At 42.9% G+C, this 15,490-nt stretch overlaps 1 protein-coding gene across 1 annotated transcript in view; it reads left to right on the top strand.

Annotated features, from left to right (window-relative positions):
• The window catches only part of ALDH7A1 (aldehyde dehydrogenase 7 family, member A1), a 40,548-nt gene that overhangs the window by 3,189 nt on the left and 21,869 nt on the right, over nt 1-15,490 (top strand). The window contains exons 2-7 of the mRNA XM_010846316.1: nt 1,853-1,906; nt 2,589-2,654; nt 8,590-8,670; nt 9,025-9,148; nt 12,244-12,376; nt 14,745-14,789. Coding sequence (XP_010844618.1) covers nt 1,853-1,906; nt 2,589-2,654; nt 8,590-8,670; nt 9,025-9,148; nt 12,244-12,376; nt 14,745-14,789 — 503 coding nt within the window. The remainder of the gene's footprint in view (nt 1-1,852; nt 1,907-2,588; nt 2,655-8,589; nt 8,671-9,024; nt 9,149-12,243; nt 12,377-14,744; nt 14,790-15,490) is intronic.

Genomic DNA, 15,490 nt, shown 5'->3' with positions numbered 1-15,490 from the left:
CGGGGAGAGGTATGCATATCTTGGGCAAATCTCTGCGGCCTCTCTTCGCCCTGGGAGGCGGGACAGGCACTGCCCAGCCCTAATCCCCGCGGACGCTGTCGGCTTATACTGGGTGGGAAGTTTTGAAGTCCATAGTAAACGTTTTCTCAAGTAGAACCATTAAAAGTGCTACTAGATATTAGGTCCTGCGTGTTACCGAGAATCGAGTTCATTTTGGAGCAGAAAGGGGTTGAACTTCCCAAGCGTACTTAAAACCGCACGGCAGAGTTCTGCACTCTGTAGTGAGAAATGCCACACACTTGGCGGTGGAAATCATCTGACTTTTCTACTTGACTGTGGCTCCTCACATGTGACGTGCGCCACAGGTAATGTTCTACAATTTTATATTATCTTTTGAAATCCTCTGGAATGCAAGCTCGAAGTTGCTGAAATCCTGGTTTTCAGTCATCGGGCTCAGAGCTTCCTTGAGGGCCAGATTTTCAGCATTTCTCTATTTCCAGACCCTAACAGCTTGACTCTGTTAATGTTCAATAAAATGTTTTATAGACTAGGATGGAAAGATAAGGTTGTTATTACTTGGATTTTTTTTGAGGGCTGCATACGAAAGAAAACTTGTAAGAAAACGTTATATAACATCCCAACAGTTTGTTGAATGAACCGCTTTGTTAGAGGAAAGGCATCTTTTAGTTATCTGTGGGTGTAGGAAGTGCAGGTGGTTTTAATTGTTCCCAATCCCCCATTGGTGGTTTTATCCTGTTTTTCCTGTGGTATCCAATCATTAGGTTCATGGATAAAATACCTTTCCTGAAAGCCTTTTTAAAACTATACCTGGGTTGTTTTTTTCCCTAATGTATCCCTCCAGTTCATGTGGACACACGCCTTTCCCATGGTTGTCTGCTGCTGCTGCTAAGTCGCTTCAGTTGTGTCCGACCCCAGAGACGGCAGCCCACCAGGCTCCCCCGTCCCTGGGATTCTCCAGGCAAGAACACTGGAGTGGGTTGCCATTTCCTTCTCCAATGCATGAATGGTTGTCTAGCCTTGGCCTTTCACCTCTGACCAGAGGCTGGGCAGAGTTATGGAGAGAGGGAATAAGCTAGACTTGTAACTGCGAGTGTGTTTGCTCAGTTGTGTCCGACTCTTTTGCGACCCTACGGACTGTAGCTCGCCAGGGTACAGATACAGATACAATAACCAAACTCAGAACCTTTACATTGGTGGTGGTGGTGGTGGTTTAGTCGCCAAGTCCTGTCCGACTCTTGCGACCCCATGGACTGTAGCCCGCCAGGATGCTCTGTCCATGAGATTCTCCACGTAAGAATTCTGGAGCCGATTGCCATTCCCTTCTCCAGGGGATCTTCCTGACCCACGTCTCCTGCATTGCAGGCAGATTCTTTACCATTTCAGCTATAGGGAAGTCCCTAAAACTTGTAACTTTGGTCTGTTAATGGAAGAAGAGGCAAAATAACGTGTTACTTTTAGGCTTTTGTTTAGATGCCTAATATTTGGATAGCGAGGGTGGGTTTTGACGAAAAGGTTGTTCTGAGTGTTCAGGTCAAAAGTGAAAACTCTAGTCTCCTGTTTGTAACAAGTTAATGCAGAAGGAAATGGCAACCCACTTCAGTATTCTCACCTGGAGAATCCTATGGACAGAGCATCCTGGCGGGCTACAGTCCATGGGGTCACAAGAGTCGGACAGGACTTGGCGACTAAACCACCACCACCACCACCAATGTAAAGGTTCTGAGTTTGGTTATTGTATCTTAGTTCCGCCCCCACCCACCTGCCTTTTTACCTTCCTCCATTTGGTCTGCTCCCCCATTTTCTATTTATGTACAACATCTTTTTGTTTTAGGTTATCACCACCTACTGTCCTGCTAACAATGAGCCCATTGCAAGAGTCAGACAGGTAAGTGCTTTTTTTTTTCTTTAAATGCAAGGTGCCCTTAGGGAGTTTGTGCCAGTGATCTCTGAGTAACACAGATTTACAAAGTCAAAGAATGTTTCCTTTTAACATTTAGGAATGTCTGGGTGAGGGACTTTCCTGCAGGTTCAGTGGTTAAGATATTGGGCTTCAGTTGCTGGGAACATGTGTTTGATCCTGGTCGGGGATCTTAGATCCTGCATGCTACACTGCCTGGCTCGAAAAAAAAAACATTCTCAGGGAGACCCTGTACTCTGTGAGAGTGTATGTGCCCTGGAAAAGGAGACCCCTAGAGAGGACTACCCAAGAGGGGTTCCACTGAGGTCTGTGTTTCTGGATCACCAGGGGACTTGGGTTAAGATGAATGTTCTGACCTCTTGAATCTACGCTGTAGCCTCAGGTTCTGAATTTCTAATATACTTCAGGTATTGCTCACAAGATGGGACTCCTGGACCTTGTTTTGAAAGGCAAGGTTTTAAAAAGTACAGATTCTAACTTAGCAAATTCCGGCAAGTTTTGGGAAGTATAACCCGTGATAATCATTTTAAACCACAAATCTTAGGGTCACTGGGGATTTTACAGTTCTTTTCCAAAAGTCTGTGTTCTTAGGAGAAGATCATCACTGCCCTTTCCTTTTCCCTTTGTCTCCCTTCAAATATTTATTTAGGCCAGCATGGCTGACTATGAAGAAACTGTAGAGAAAGCAAGAGAAGCATGGAGCATCTGGGCAGATGTAAGTACAGAGTCCGGGACACAGACACCTACTGTAATGACAGACCGGAGGCAGCCATTGCCCCCTTGCTGAAACTGGAGCTTCTTGGGGGCTTTGACTATCTCTAAGCTGTAGTCCTAAACTAGTACTCTTTTCCATATTTTGCCTTCAATAGCAGGATAATTTTAAAGGGAAAAGAACTCTGTACTGTTGTAGCGTAAACAATCTATGAACACTTTGGTCTCCAACTGATCTATGAACAGCCAAGTCTCCAAAAATTAAGCAAAGAGAAAGGAATATCTATGCTAAAAATAAACCATATGCTCCTCCCCCACCTCCAAGTTTTTTTAGGGGCAGGGAGGGGATGTTACCAGTAGGTTGGCATTCTTGGTTCAGAGGGAGTGGTGTCAGCCGCAGCTCTCATAGGGCCTAGGCTCCAGTTCCTCGGCAGTCTGATGAGGCTTTGAGGCTAATTCTGCCTCCCCCGTCTCTGTCTCAACTAGTTCTGTGAGCAGGTGTAGGACCTGACTGGAGCTGGGCTGGACCACCCTGAGCTGTTGATAGATGAGGGCCAGGCTCGGGAGGAGGGGAGAGTAAAGAACTGGCTTAGTCTGGATCTTCTGGTTTACCCTGAACATCCCTTTTGGTCTTCCGCCTGAGATACTTGGCCTGAAACTAGGAATATCCTGAAAGGTTAACCCAGCTCTGCCAGGTAGTTACTTCGCCTTAGTGCGCTTTGTCTTTCGTAGAAAGAGGAGGCCAGGTGTGCTTGCCTCTTGGGTTATCATAAGGGTTAAATGAGTTAGTCATTTAGCATGCCTACACACAGGGGTAAACCTTAGTACCTGTTTGATTTTTAGAACCATGTGCTGCTGAATTTGGAACTGCTGAGCCTCAGTGGGGGTTTTTTTGTTGTTTTTTCTCCGGAATCAGTGGTTGCTCTGGGGACTTGGGGAAGGGCAGACTCTCCAGGAGAGCCCTGAATTGGATGCAGGGTTACTGTTAGCCAAGAGACTGCCTCTGTGCAAAGCAGGAAGAACGTTTCCTTTAACTAATTTTGGCTATAAGTTAGGCTCAGGGTTTATTGTATACAAGCAAAAACTGAACTGAAAAAATCCTTGAACAAAGAAAATACTGCTTCCAAAAGTAGTGTGCTAAGTGAAGTTCACCCTAGCAGTGTAGAGAATAGTGACCGATGCCATGTCGACTTCTTTTAAATCAGCTCATTCCCCATCTGCGGGGCTCACATCTGCAGGTATGGAGTGCTGACTGTGCTCCACCACTCTGTTTAAGGTGCTTGAGCATCCATAGGTTTTGGAATCCGTGGGGGTCCTGAATCAATCTCTCATGGATACTGAGGGACAGCTGTATTGTTTTTGTTTTTTCAATTAATAGACTATATTTTAGAAAAGTTTTAGGGTGAAACTGTAGGGGAGGAAAATTTTTTATTCTTCCCTTCTATGTTCTTTGGCTGGTCTAATACTTAACCAATATACAACAGATTAGCAGGAGAAAAACAAATTTTAATTTTTTATGAGGGGGAGGCATAAAGATATGAGACCCAAAGGCATCCAGGCAGTTGAGGCTTATACACCATCCTGAGCTAAGTAAAGGGGTAGGAGCCCAGGGCTTCAAAGAGGAGGACAGGTGCTAGGAATGTGAGCAGAGCAAGTGTTCGGTAAGCAGATGTTTTCCCTCTCATGCAGATAAGTCAGATATAAAAAAGTTTTCACTGGTGATAACTCCTGGTACAGGTCCCTTTCTAATTTCTTTTGGGCTGTTAAGGGGAGTTAGAAATCTTTTCCTGAGTCTCCTGGGCCTTAATTATCTGTAGCTCAAAGTAAAGCCAAAGAACTTGTCAGACTGGCCCATTCTGGGGTGGCTTATTCTGAACTCCTAAGTTTCCTATATTAACACCCTGCCTTAGTGTGGTACCTCTTATAATTGGTGAGCCAGTACAGACACATCAGTTAGTAACTGAAGTCCATAAGTTGCATTAAGATTCACTCTTTGCATGTGCTGTTTTGAATGCTAGCAGAACTTTTGATTAGAAACTTCCAATATATGTGTGTATGTACCCACAGTAAATACAGTCTTGTTTGAAAAAAGATTTGTGTGAATTCAGGGTCTTCTCTTTCCCTGAACTGACTTTTAGGTCAGTCTTGGCTTTGCCCAGGGGGGTGGCAGTTGGCACTGTGATGTCTTGAATATTGTGCTGTACTTTGCTATTGCTGTTTTTGAATTCAGGTTCTGATCTGAAGTCTGCTCTTCCACAGTCGTGCCAGCCTCCTCACCTAATGTTCTTTCTTTCTGTTCTTCAGTTTTATTGCTCTCCGTAGAGTGGGGCTGCTGAGTGGGAACGAGTGGCTTTTCTGGGTGATGGGAATCCCACTTGTTGGAATTTGAGTTAAGCAACTGAGTCCAGAGTTGAGGGAGGAAGTGGAGCATTTCTTCAGTGTGCCTCCAGGACTCCTCAAACATGAACAGAACAAGGCTTGGCCCCCTCCTGGTGTACACACTTTTCCTCTTGGCTCCTCACTTGCATGGTGCTACTTCTGCTTGGCCCTGACCCTTCTGGGTGCCTCGCCTGTGAGGACACACCACAGTTCCATTTAGTTCATTTGTATTTGACCTGGAATTTTTCAAAGGGAACTTTTTTTTTTTAAAGGAAAAAGGAGACAGAGTATGACAATATGAAAAGGCAGTTTATAAAAATGTTTCTCTTAACTAAAACTAACCACCAAGAACCTGGTTGGGAATTCTTGATCTGCTGCTTTCTTTCATGAGCTGATTTAGTCCAAATGCCACCTGTTTCTGCCCCTCTGCATCCCCTGTGGGTATCATCACTCTCCTTCTGGATTCCTGGTGAGGAGGAAAGCCAGAGTCTCTTCTCTTGATGACAGGAACTTGAATGGGCCTTCTCCAGCTGCATAATGGGATTCCAGATACCTGTAGCTCTCTTTTTTTTTTTTTCAGTTAATTTTTAACTGAAAGATAATTGCTTTGTAGAATTTTGTTGTTTTCTGCCAAATATTAACATGACTCAGCCATAGGTATACATATGTCTCTGTAGCCCTTTAACACAGTTGTCTTTGCAATACTTCCCAAAGGGCTCAGCAGATAATGAACTCAGTGCTCTTAGTTCCCTGTTCATGGCTGCCTCTGATGCTCGCTGTAAACCTGACTTCAGAGTGAAGTGTGCAGGGACGAGGACTCTCGGTGGCTGTCTCAGGAGGGTCTAAGGTTATTGATGTGCTGTTGTGCTGGGCTGGTCAAACCCACACGGGCAGTGGGACTGTCTTCCTGGGTTCCTGCTTGCCCTCATCCCTCACCTCATACTTAACCCTGACATTCTTTTTGTCTCTTGCTGCTCCTACCCATCATTTTGGAAGCGGGAAGAAAGAAACAAAAAAAGTCAAGTTTGAGTGGTCTGAGAGGGAATGTAGTTTAAACCTTGGGTGGTGGGTTCTAATGTGTACCCAGGGTTGAGACTTGATCAGTTGCCGGGTCTTAACAGTTTGTTTATCTCTGTTGCTGCTTTTGTGGTCCAGACAGCCACCATCTCTTGTCTGGCTTCATAATTTCCTGCCTGAATCTTTCCTCCCTCTGGTAACATTTTCTATACCACATCTAGAGTGGTGTTTTAAAAGGCACTGTGAGGGACTTTGTTGGTGGGCCAGTGGTTAAGACTGTGCTTCCACTGCACTGGGCCTGGATTTGGTCCTTGATCGGGGAGCCAAGTCCCTGCCTGCTGCGTGATGCAGCTAAAAAATTAAAATGCACTGTGATTTTTCTCCCCACTGTACAGAACCCTCTAGTGATTTCCCCACTGCTCTTTGGATCCTTTACCTAGTCCTTTGCAGTGTGGCCCCTACTTTCCACTCCTACTTCTTTGAAGTCTTTATAGTTTCCTGAAATGATCATATTCTCTTGCCTTTTAGCCTTTGCATATGTTATCTTCTCTGTCCCCCATAATTTCCCTCTACTTTATCTACCTCTTCAGATGGCAAACACCAATCATGCTTTAAGGCCTCAACTCTCTAAAAAGCCCCCTTCCTTCCCACCTCCTTGCCCCCAAGTAACGATGGGTTAATAGTCAAAGGTGGTCCACTTGCATAGTCTAGCTTCATCATGGCGCTTACCACGTGAGATTATAATCTCCTGTTTTGTGTCTGCCATCCCCATTGGAGTTGATTCTAGCTGCCTTGTTTCCCTTGAATCCTGGGGAATAGTGTACTATCTGGCACATAAAATGTATGCAGTAAGTGGTGGTTCAAAGACTGATAGAATAAATAAGCTCAGAATAGTCATGTGTACTGAATTAGCCATTCTGAGTTGAAATTAACCAATTTGCTAAGGCTATAAATGTGTGGGCTAAATTTGGTTCAACTCATTTCAATGCCTTAGAAAATACAGAGGATCTTTGCTGTTGCATTTAATGTTACAATTTTTGTTTACTGTTTCCAAAAGTGTGCATGTATCATAAAAATAGCAAATGTTGCAGACATACAAAATGCAGAGAATCAAAATGTTATGATTCCATTTCCTGGAAATTGCAACTGTTAACCTCTTGTTGTATATTCCATCAAATTTAAGCAAAAGTTTACTTACCATATGCATTATCTTGCCTTTTTTTGTTGTTGTCTTGTTATGGCTCTTAGAAGTTTTTCCTTATAATAAATCTTCTTTATTCTTTTTAGAAAGTGTCCAGACATTTTATGTGCTATTCTGTGCTTAGTCACTCAGTCCTGTCCAACTCTTTGTGACCCCGTGGACTGTAGCCCACCAGGCTCCCCTGTCCATGGGGATTCTCCAGGCAAGAATACTGGAGTGGGTTCCCATGCTCTCCTCCAGGGGATCTTCACAACCCAGGGATCGAACCCCAGTCTCCTGCATTGCAGACTGATTCTTAACCATCTGAGCTACCAGGGAAGCCCTCCATTTTATGGCTATTCCATAATTAACCAATCATGTGCTGATGGGCATTGGGATGGTTTCTGTTTCTCTATTGGAAACAGCACCGCAGTAAATGCTGTTGTAACCTATACTTTTGCACACTTATGTTCAATTTCCAGAAGTAGAACTGCCTGTTCAAAGTAGTGGGGGCGCAGGATGCATTTTAAATGTTAATAGAAAGCCAGGCTACCCTTAGATTAGAAAAACTATACAAGGATATTTGGTGTACATTTGGGGAAGAGAGAGAGTGAAGAAGAGCCCTGAGCTCCATGAGTGCCTCAATTATTTTAGCTCCAGTGCCTAGTGTTGCTAATGTCACACAGTAAGTGCTCAGAAAGTATTTTGTGAGTGAGTGTTATGATTTGAATGGATTTTGGACACCAGCCTAAGTAAGCTGAATTTAGGGTTTGGGTTTGCAATCAGTTTGACCCATATGAAAACATCACTGGGAATCATATAGGGTTACAGGTTATGTAAGGTATTTAGAGGAGAAGGAAATGGCAACCCGCTCCAGTATTCTTGCCTGGAGAATCCCAGGGACAGGGGAACCTGGTGGGCTGCTGTCTCTGGGGTCTCACAGAGTCAGACACGACTGAAGCAACGCAGCAGCAGCAGCCGAGTCATCCCACCACTCCAGTATTCTTGCCTGGAGAATCCTATGAACAGAGGAGACTGGCAGGCCACGGCCCATAGGGTCGCAGAGAGTTGGACACGGCTGAAGGAACAAACAACTAAGCATGCAGAGTCATCCCAAAAAGTTGTGTTCAATCTGAATTTCTCTCTGTACTTGGCACAGTCCTTGCTCACCAAGAATGTGTTATCTGTATATTTTCTCCGTCTCTGGAATGGGTTTTAAGTCCTGTCACGTCAGACACTGATGAGATCAAAACAGATGTTTTTGATGTGGTTGTGCTTTGTTCTTTTACAGCACATTAGTACTGTGATAATAGACATGAGCTTACACTTTTCAGCAGACACTAAAATGCCATTCCTTCCTTAGATTCCTGCTCCAAAGCGAGGAGATGTAGTGAGACAGATTGGTGATGCCTTGCGGGAGAAGATCCAAGTACTAGGAAGCTTGGTAAAGTATTTTTGTAGTAAATATATAGTACTTTGAGTGAAGAATAAGGCTATTTTTTACTTGTGTGTATAAGATGTGATCTTTTTAAGGTCATAATTTATGTACTTCAAAAATATGTATATAAATTTGTAACATATATTTCAAAAATCTTTTCTTTAGAGGAAGGATTAACAAGATGGACAGGAAAATGTGAAGACAATTCTTGGGCTTTAAAATTCTTCAGAAAAATAAGAACAGACTGGTTTATAACCCTCACAAAGTAGAAACAAAATGTGTTGCTTTCCCCACCTCAAATTTAATGTTTAAAGCAGGAATTCTGTTGGAAAAATGCTGCTTGGTCTTTTGTATTTTTAGGTGTCTTTGGAGATGGGGAAGATCTTGGTGGAAGGTGTGGGAGAAGTTCAGGAATACGTGGATGTTTGTGATTATGCTGTTGGCTTATCTCGGATGATTGGGGGACCCATCCTGCCTTCTGAAAGTAAGCAGCGAAGTCAGTTCTGCGAAGTGTTGCACTCCGAAACAGAACTCCCCAAGATTCTCTGGTTGTGAGCAGTTTCCACAAAATACTTGTATATGAAAATGTCTTTAATCTCTTTACTAAGAAAGTCAAATTAAAACAGGTGAAAATAATCAGGTCAAGATGCTTAAAACTTTTTAAATTTTTAAAGATAAAGCTCAGTGTTGGCAAGTTCATGGGTGAGACTGACACTTTTTTATGGAGACTTTGTGAAGTGAATCACCAATCTTATCTGGAAAACAGTTTGGAAAAATATCTATCCCAAAAATATTTAATGCAAGTTTCCCTTAAATCCCTTAAATATTTAATGAAAGTTTGCAGAATCTTGATTTAAGTAAATAATCTGAAATGCAACCGAGGTTCAAGTGTTAGGGTGTGCATTGTCCCATTAACAGGAAACAATGGGAATGGCCTAAATGTCCAATCATGACAAAGCCTGAGCAAATAATTTTGGCAGTCTATTAGCAGATATTGTCAAGAGATCATAAAGATTGCCTTCCCCAACCGCAAACTTTATAGGAAAGTTGTACTTATTTTTACTTCTTTTGTCTTCTTTTTTTATATATACCTAACTTATTTTTAGATTATTTTGATTTTTTTGGAAAAGATAGTATTTTTCGTTTCACAGAATTAAAGAGGACTAAAAAGGTGAAGGAAGAAATATTTTCCTCCTCCCAGTGGGATACTCCATAGTATTCCCATGAACGTAGCAAATGTTTCTGGTTTCTTGAGTGTATCTTTCTGGAGCTTTTTCAGGTGCAGACGAATATGTAGCAAACCATGTGTTCCTTTCCTACTTATTGTATCTTAGAAATTGTTTCATATTGTTCCAATAAGGTGCTTCCTTCATCTTTTTTTTTTTTTTAATGGCTGTTTTGTTGCAAGGGTGACCAGTTCCCAAGTAATAGATGTTTAGGGTGTTTTCAGTCTTTGGCAGTTAAACTGTGCTGCGGCCTTGTACTCAGTGATGGGGACAAGGGCTTACCAGTTTGTGTGTTTGCCATGTGAGTGGAACAAACCAGGTGAATTCACGTGACTGTATTGAAAGCACAGAGATGGAAATCTCCTGAAGTAGTAATGCTGGTTATCTGGCAAGGCAGAATTATTAATGGTTGGTACTGTCTGTCTTCTGTATTTTCCAAAGTTTCCACACTGGGAATTAGGTTACATTTATAATCAGGAAAAGACATTAAAAAATCACGTTTTCCTGTTTCCTCTTGGAATATTGGGCAAATTCCCTGCTGGTAGAAAGAGGGAGTTCTCTTCAAATGTATAGTTATTGTCCATAATTTGCTATGTAACAGTGAGTCCCATTAGCCAAGGTTAGTTTTATATTGAACACTTTGCAGAGGTTTTTCAGAGTTAAGGTAAACTGCCAATTTGGGGAGGTATGTATGTGTAAGCAAGTAACTTTGATTTTTACCTGCTCTAATGTCTGGCTCACCAATTAAAATCCTTTTCAATTGCTTACGCATTAAAAAAATAGATTATTCATTTATGCAGAAGCTCGTGGGTAACTTTGACTTTATTAATTCAGTTAATGTTTGTTGAGTGTCTGCCAAGTGATCTAATAGGTAATACTTGGTTGAAAAAGTGTTGTTCTTTCCCTCAAGAAATGTATAAAGCTGTAGATTCCTTGCATTTTAATTTTGTTTATTTTTACTTATTTGCCACATGGCATGCAGGATCTTAGTTCCTCAACCAGGGATCATACCTGTGCCCTGTGGTGGAAGCATGAAATCTTAACCACTGGACTGCCAGGGTCTTCCCAGGGGTGGTTTTAAACGGGGAAGAAGCCTGTGTGAAAGCTTAAGATGGGAGAACTTGGTTTATTAGGGGAACTGTGTTACTTCAGCCCTGCCGGAGGGCGCAGTGTGAAGGGAGAGATGGGTGGAGGAGGAACCTTGGGAAGGAACTTTTCCTGGAGTTTAGACTTTATCCTGAGGGCAGCTCCAGTAGTGATGGGGTCGCCGGAGTGTGGCGGGAGGGTGTCATCAGAGCTATTCTGTCTCCCTGGAGAGAAGGATACGGAGGGGAGGGGCAGAGAGGAGGAGACAGGCTGTGTGAGGAAGAGACTGTACCAGCACATCACCTCCAGGGAGAATAGGGTTCCCGGACTAAGGGAGGGCCTGGGAGTGAGGTGGAACAAGTGCTGGGTTCCCTGTTCTTGCTGACAGGCTGAGTATGGCCAGAAAGGTAGATGGCTGGGAGTGCGGCCTTCCTAATGCTTTTAGACAGGTTTCATGAACCTTCGCACTCCTTGCTCTGGTTCTTCACTGCTTCAAGCTGCCTTTGATTAAATAAGGCTCCTGTGGGGTGAGATGGTTGATTGGCATCACCAACTCAATGGACGTGAGTTTGAGCAAACCTGGGAGATGGTGAAGGACAGGGAAGCCTGGGCTGCTGCAGTCCCCAGGGTTGCAAAGAGTCAGGCACAACTGAGTGACTGAACAACAACAACTTGTGGGATTATGGTGACTTAAGTTGGTCTATAAGATACAACTGTTTTAATTTATATTTTCAGTTTTCCTATATGTATGTAAAGATGTGTACAGTTAATTCATTCAACGTTTATGTAGTTAGTAAAACTTTTCCCGCTGTACATGAGTCACCTTGTCCTGAATTTAGAGAGGTGAGCTGAAGGCTTCATCTGGCACCGTCAGGAACATGGCCCTGAGAGTCGTGACTCCTGTGTTGTGCCCTGCCCTTGTCGATGACATCACCGAGGATGTGTCTCGTTTACCCTCTGAAGTTTCCTTGTCTCCCAGATGGGACTGGCACTGCCCTGATCCACAGAGTTCCTTTGAGGAGTAGAGGCTTAGTGGATATCCTTATGGTTTATAAGATAGTCTGGTAATAACAGCATTTGTTGTATGCTGGTGAGTGTACCAGTGTTCCCCAGCTGTGTAAGGTCATCTGCTCAAAGCATCTGTAGTCCCCACGTGATCTGGTGCATCTTTGTTCTGAAACTGAAAGATTGCAGACTTTGTTCTTGTGACCTCAGCAGGCATTAAATTAATGTGTTTAAGCATGTTGCATGCCTTCTTCGTCCTTAGGACCTGGCCATGCTCTCATTGAACAGTGGAATCCTGTAGGCCTGGTTGGAATCATCACTGCGTTCAACTTCCCTGTGGCCGTGTATGGCTGGAACAACGCCATTGCCATGATCTGTGGGAATGCTTGTCTTTGGTAAGAACGGTTCATTTTTTTTATGCACTAGTTAGATGGTAAAAGTCTCCGTTTTCAGGTACTACTGAAAGTATTGCAAATGTAGTACTTTGCATATTGAAATGTTTTCTGCTAGTTGAAATGTTTTCTACTAGTCTTTCTGTTAACATAGCAAGTGACACCTGCTAGTTATGAAATGCTGGGTTTTAGTTCTTTACATCTTTTACCATTGGTAAAATTTATATTTTTTGACTTAACTTTTTGACACAGCCTTATACCCTCTTCCTTCTAGTTATTTCTACCCCAAGCAAGTATACTGTGATTCCATTTGGACATTAATTGCTTGGGCTCAGTGTCAGACTCCACCTGTTTAAGGGCTCAATCTTCCATGAGACTCCTCCTTCTTAAGATGCTAGCTGCAAATGTTCCCCGTCCTCAGGACATCTGCAGTTCTCACTGGCTGTCTACAGATTTGGAGGTTACCACTGGTTTCAGTAGAGCTTCCCTGGTGGCTCAGATGATGAAGAATCTGCCTCCAATGTGGGAGACCTGGCTTTGATCCCTGGGTTGGGAAGATCCCCTGGAGGAGAGCATGGCATCCCACTCCAGTATTCTTGCCTGGAGAATCCCCATGGACAGAGGGACCTGGCAGGCCACAGTCCATGGGGTCGCAAAGAGTCGGACATGACTGAGTGACTTTAAGCACAGCACATACGTTGGTTTCAGTAATTCATTAGAATGGCCCACAGAACTCAAGAAAGCGCAGTATTTAATGGTTGCACTTTTGTTGTAAAGGGTATATTTAGGGCCTGGTTTAGAAGGGTTTCAAACACAGAGCATCCCTGCCCTCTCCCTGTGAGGTCAGGACATATCACTTTCACAACCAGAAGGCATCACTGAGCTTTGGCGTCCAGAATTTTTATGGGGTTTTTATGACATTGGCGTGATTGAGTAAATCACTGTACATGTGACTAAACTCAAGTCTTCCTCCTTCCCTCCCCATGATTGATCTTTCTCATCACCACCTCCCATCCTGAAGCTATCTTGTGGGGAGGGGCTCTAGTTACTTCAGTAGCATAACAAAGGCCCTTCTGTCATTCAGACAGTTCTGAGGTTGTTGATACTGGGTATGCAAGAAACTGGGAGCCAAATCTCTGAGAAGCTCCAGCAGTTGGTGATGGACAGGGAACCCTGGCTTGCTGCAGTCGATGGGGTGGCAGAGTTGGATACGACTGAGTGGCCGACTAACTGAACTGAACACCAGATACAGTCTTCATTATGCTACATTTCACAAGCAGAAAACTGAATAAACAATTAGGAGGGAAAAGAGAACTCGTGATAAGTCACAACCTTCTTTTAGAAACATGATTCTTAGAAACATGATTCTTTTTTTTTTTAATTCAATAAAAATTTAATAGTGAATTCCCAAGTGATTTTGAGGCACTTGGCCCGTATTCTCGTTGCTGCGTTAAATGTTACATCGTTATAAAATATGCAGTAGTAAAAGTTAGCTGGGGAAACGTTAGTGTTTATAGATGACAAAACAGTTGCTTGCTTTTAGCTTTCATGTTCAATGGAGCAACTTACATCAGGAGAACCAGGAGAATTGTCTTTGCCCATTTTGTGTCTGCCCCGCTAGTACGTACTGATGATCTTAGTGTTGTGTTGTACTCAGTTGAAGGTACTCAAAGACTATATAAGCAGGGCATAGTTGGAAGGGTTAGTGATTTGGCATCATGTTACCAAAGGCTAGCAGTATGGTTTTCCGAAGCCCCCTGAGTCTTCCAGTGAAAGCTCATGTTGATTGATCTCTGTTTTACTCAGTTTGCACAATGCTGCTGCTGCTAAGTCGCTTCAGTCGTGTCCGACTCTGTTCGACCCCATAGACGGCAGCCCACCAGGCTCCCCCGTCCCCGGGATTCTCCAGGCAAGAACACTGGAGTGGGTTGCCATTTCCTTCTCCAATGGATGAAAGTGAAAAGTGAAAGTGAAGTCACTCAGTTGTGTCTGACTCTTAGCGACCCCATGGGCTGCAGCCTACCAGGCTCCTCTGTCCATGGGATTTTCCAGGCGAGAGTACTGGAGTGGGGTACCACTGCCTTCTCCGAGTTGGCACAATAGGCAGAGGTTAATGTAAAGTTCCTGTGATCAGTGCAGCAAGCAGGTTCATAACTGCTCAGGGCCATTTTTGTACTTATGAAAGTGTTATAGTCCCTTGGACCCCAGAGGCACCAAACCGAAGGACTGATTTCTCTTTCAATTATTAGGCTGTGTTATTTACTTAGAATTTTTTCTCACAAAGACTGTTGCTTCTGCTTAAAAATAAAAGGTATTTATGATTGTCACCAAATTAAGCTGATTTTTTGTTTTTATTTTTTACTCTTACAAGGAAAGGAGCTCCTACAACTTCCCTCATCAGTGTAGCTGTCACAAAGTAAGTATGTGTGGCTTTCTTTTTCCTGGGTCAGGGAGAATCGTAAAAGGGTGATTGATAGCACTGAATTTTTAATCTGACATGAAAGTGTCATATTTATTTTAGCATAGAATCTGGATAAACTCTGTTCTTTGATTGTGATAACATTTTTATATCTTTGTGTAGTTTACAGATCCTTTTCAGGGCCATGTCATTTAAGTCGTGGGAAACATGCCAGATACTGATATAAATGTTGAACTTGAACTCTTAAAACATTTTTTTTTTTTGGTCACTTGCAAAATAAAAACAAATCCAGTGGAGAGGAAATAGTCTTGCAATTTAGGGGCTATATGCTGTAACTATGCAGCATGTTAATGGTCTTAATTTCTACTCAGGCCAATACTTTTATTGCTCTTGTTTAATAGACCTTAGCAAAACAAAGAAAGGGTTATACTGTTCAACTGATTCTTCTGACACTGTCTAAAATGTATTTCATCTTTTGGTTAAAAATTACTGTTTTATTTATTTCTCTTTGGAAACATGATAACACTAGTTAAGTCATAAAATCCATGTTACTAATTTATCATTCCAGAATTAGAGAACGTATAGAGGAAAATGGCTGCCTGTATGGGTGATGATGGGCCCTTGACGATGCCTTGTTTGCATGGCCTGCATTCTCTGATTTAAGAATTATTGGCAGAGAGCTTGTGATGGAGTCTATT

This window comes from Bison bison, unplaced genomic scaffold (assembly GCF_000754665.1).
Source record: "Bison bison bison isolate TAMUID 2011002044 unplaced genomic scaffold, Bison_UMD1.0 scf7180017864235, whole genome shotgun sequence".
Taxonomy (NCBI): Eukaryota; Metazoa; Chordata; class Mammalia; order Artiodactyla; family Bovidae; genus Bison; species Bison bison.
The sequence above is the reverse complement of the archived record's forward strand: the minus strand, read 5'-3'. Positions and strand labels throughout refer to the sequence as shown.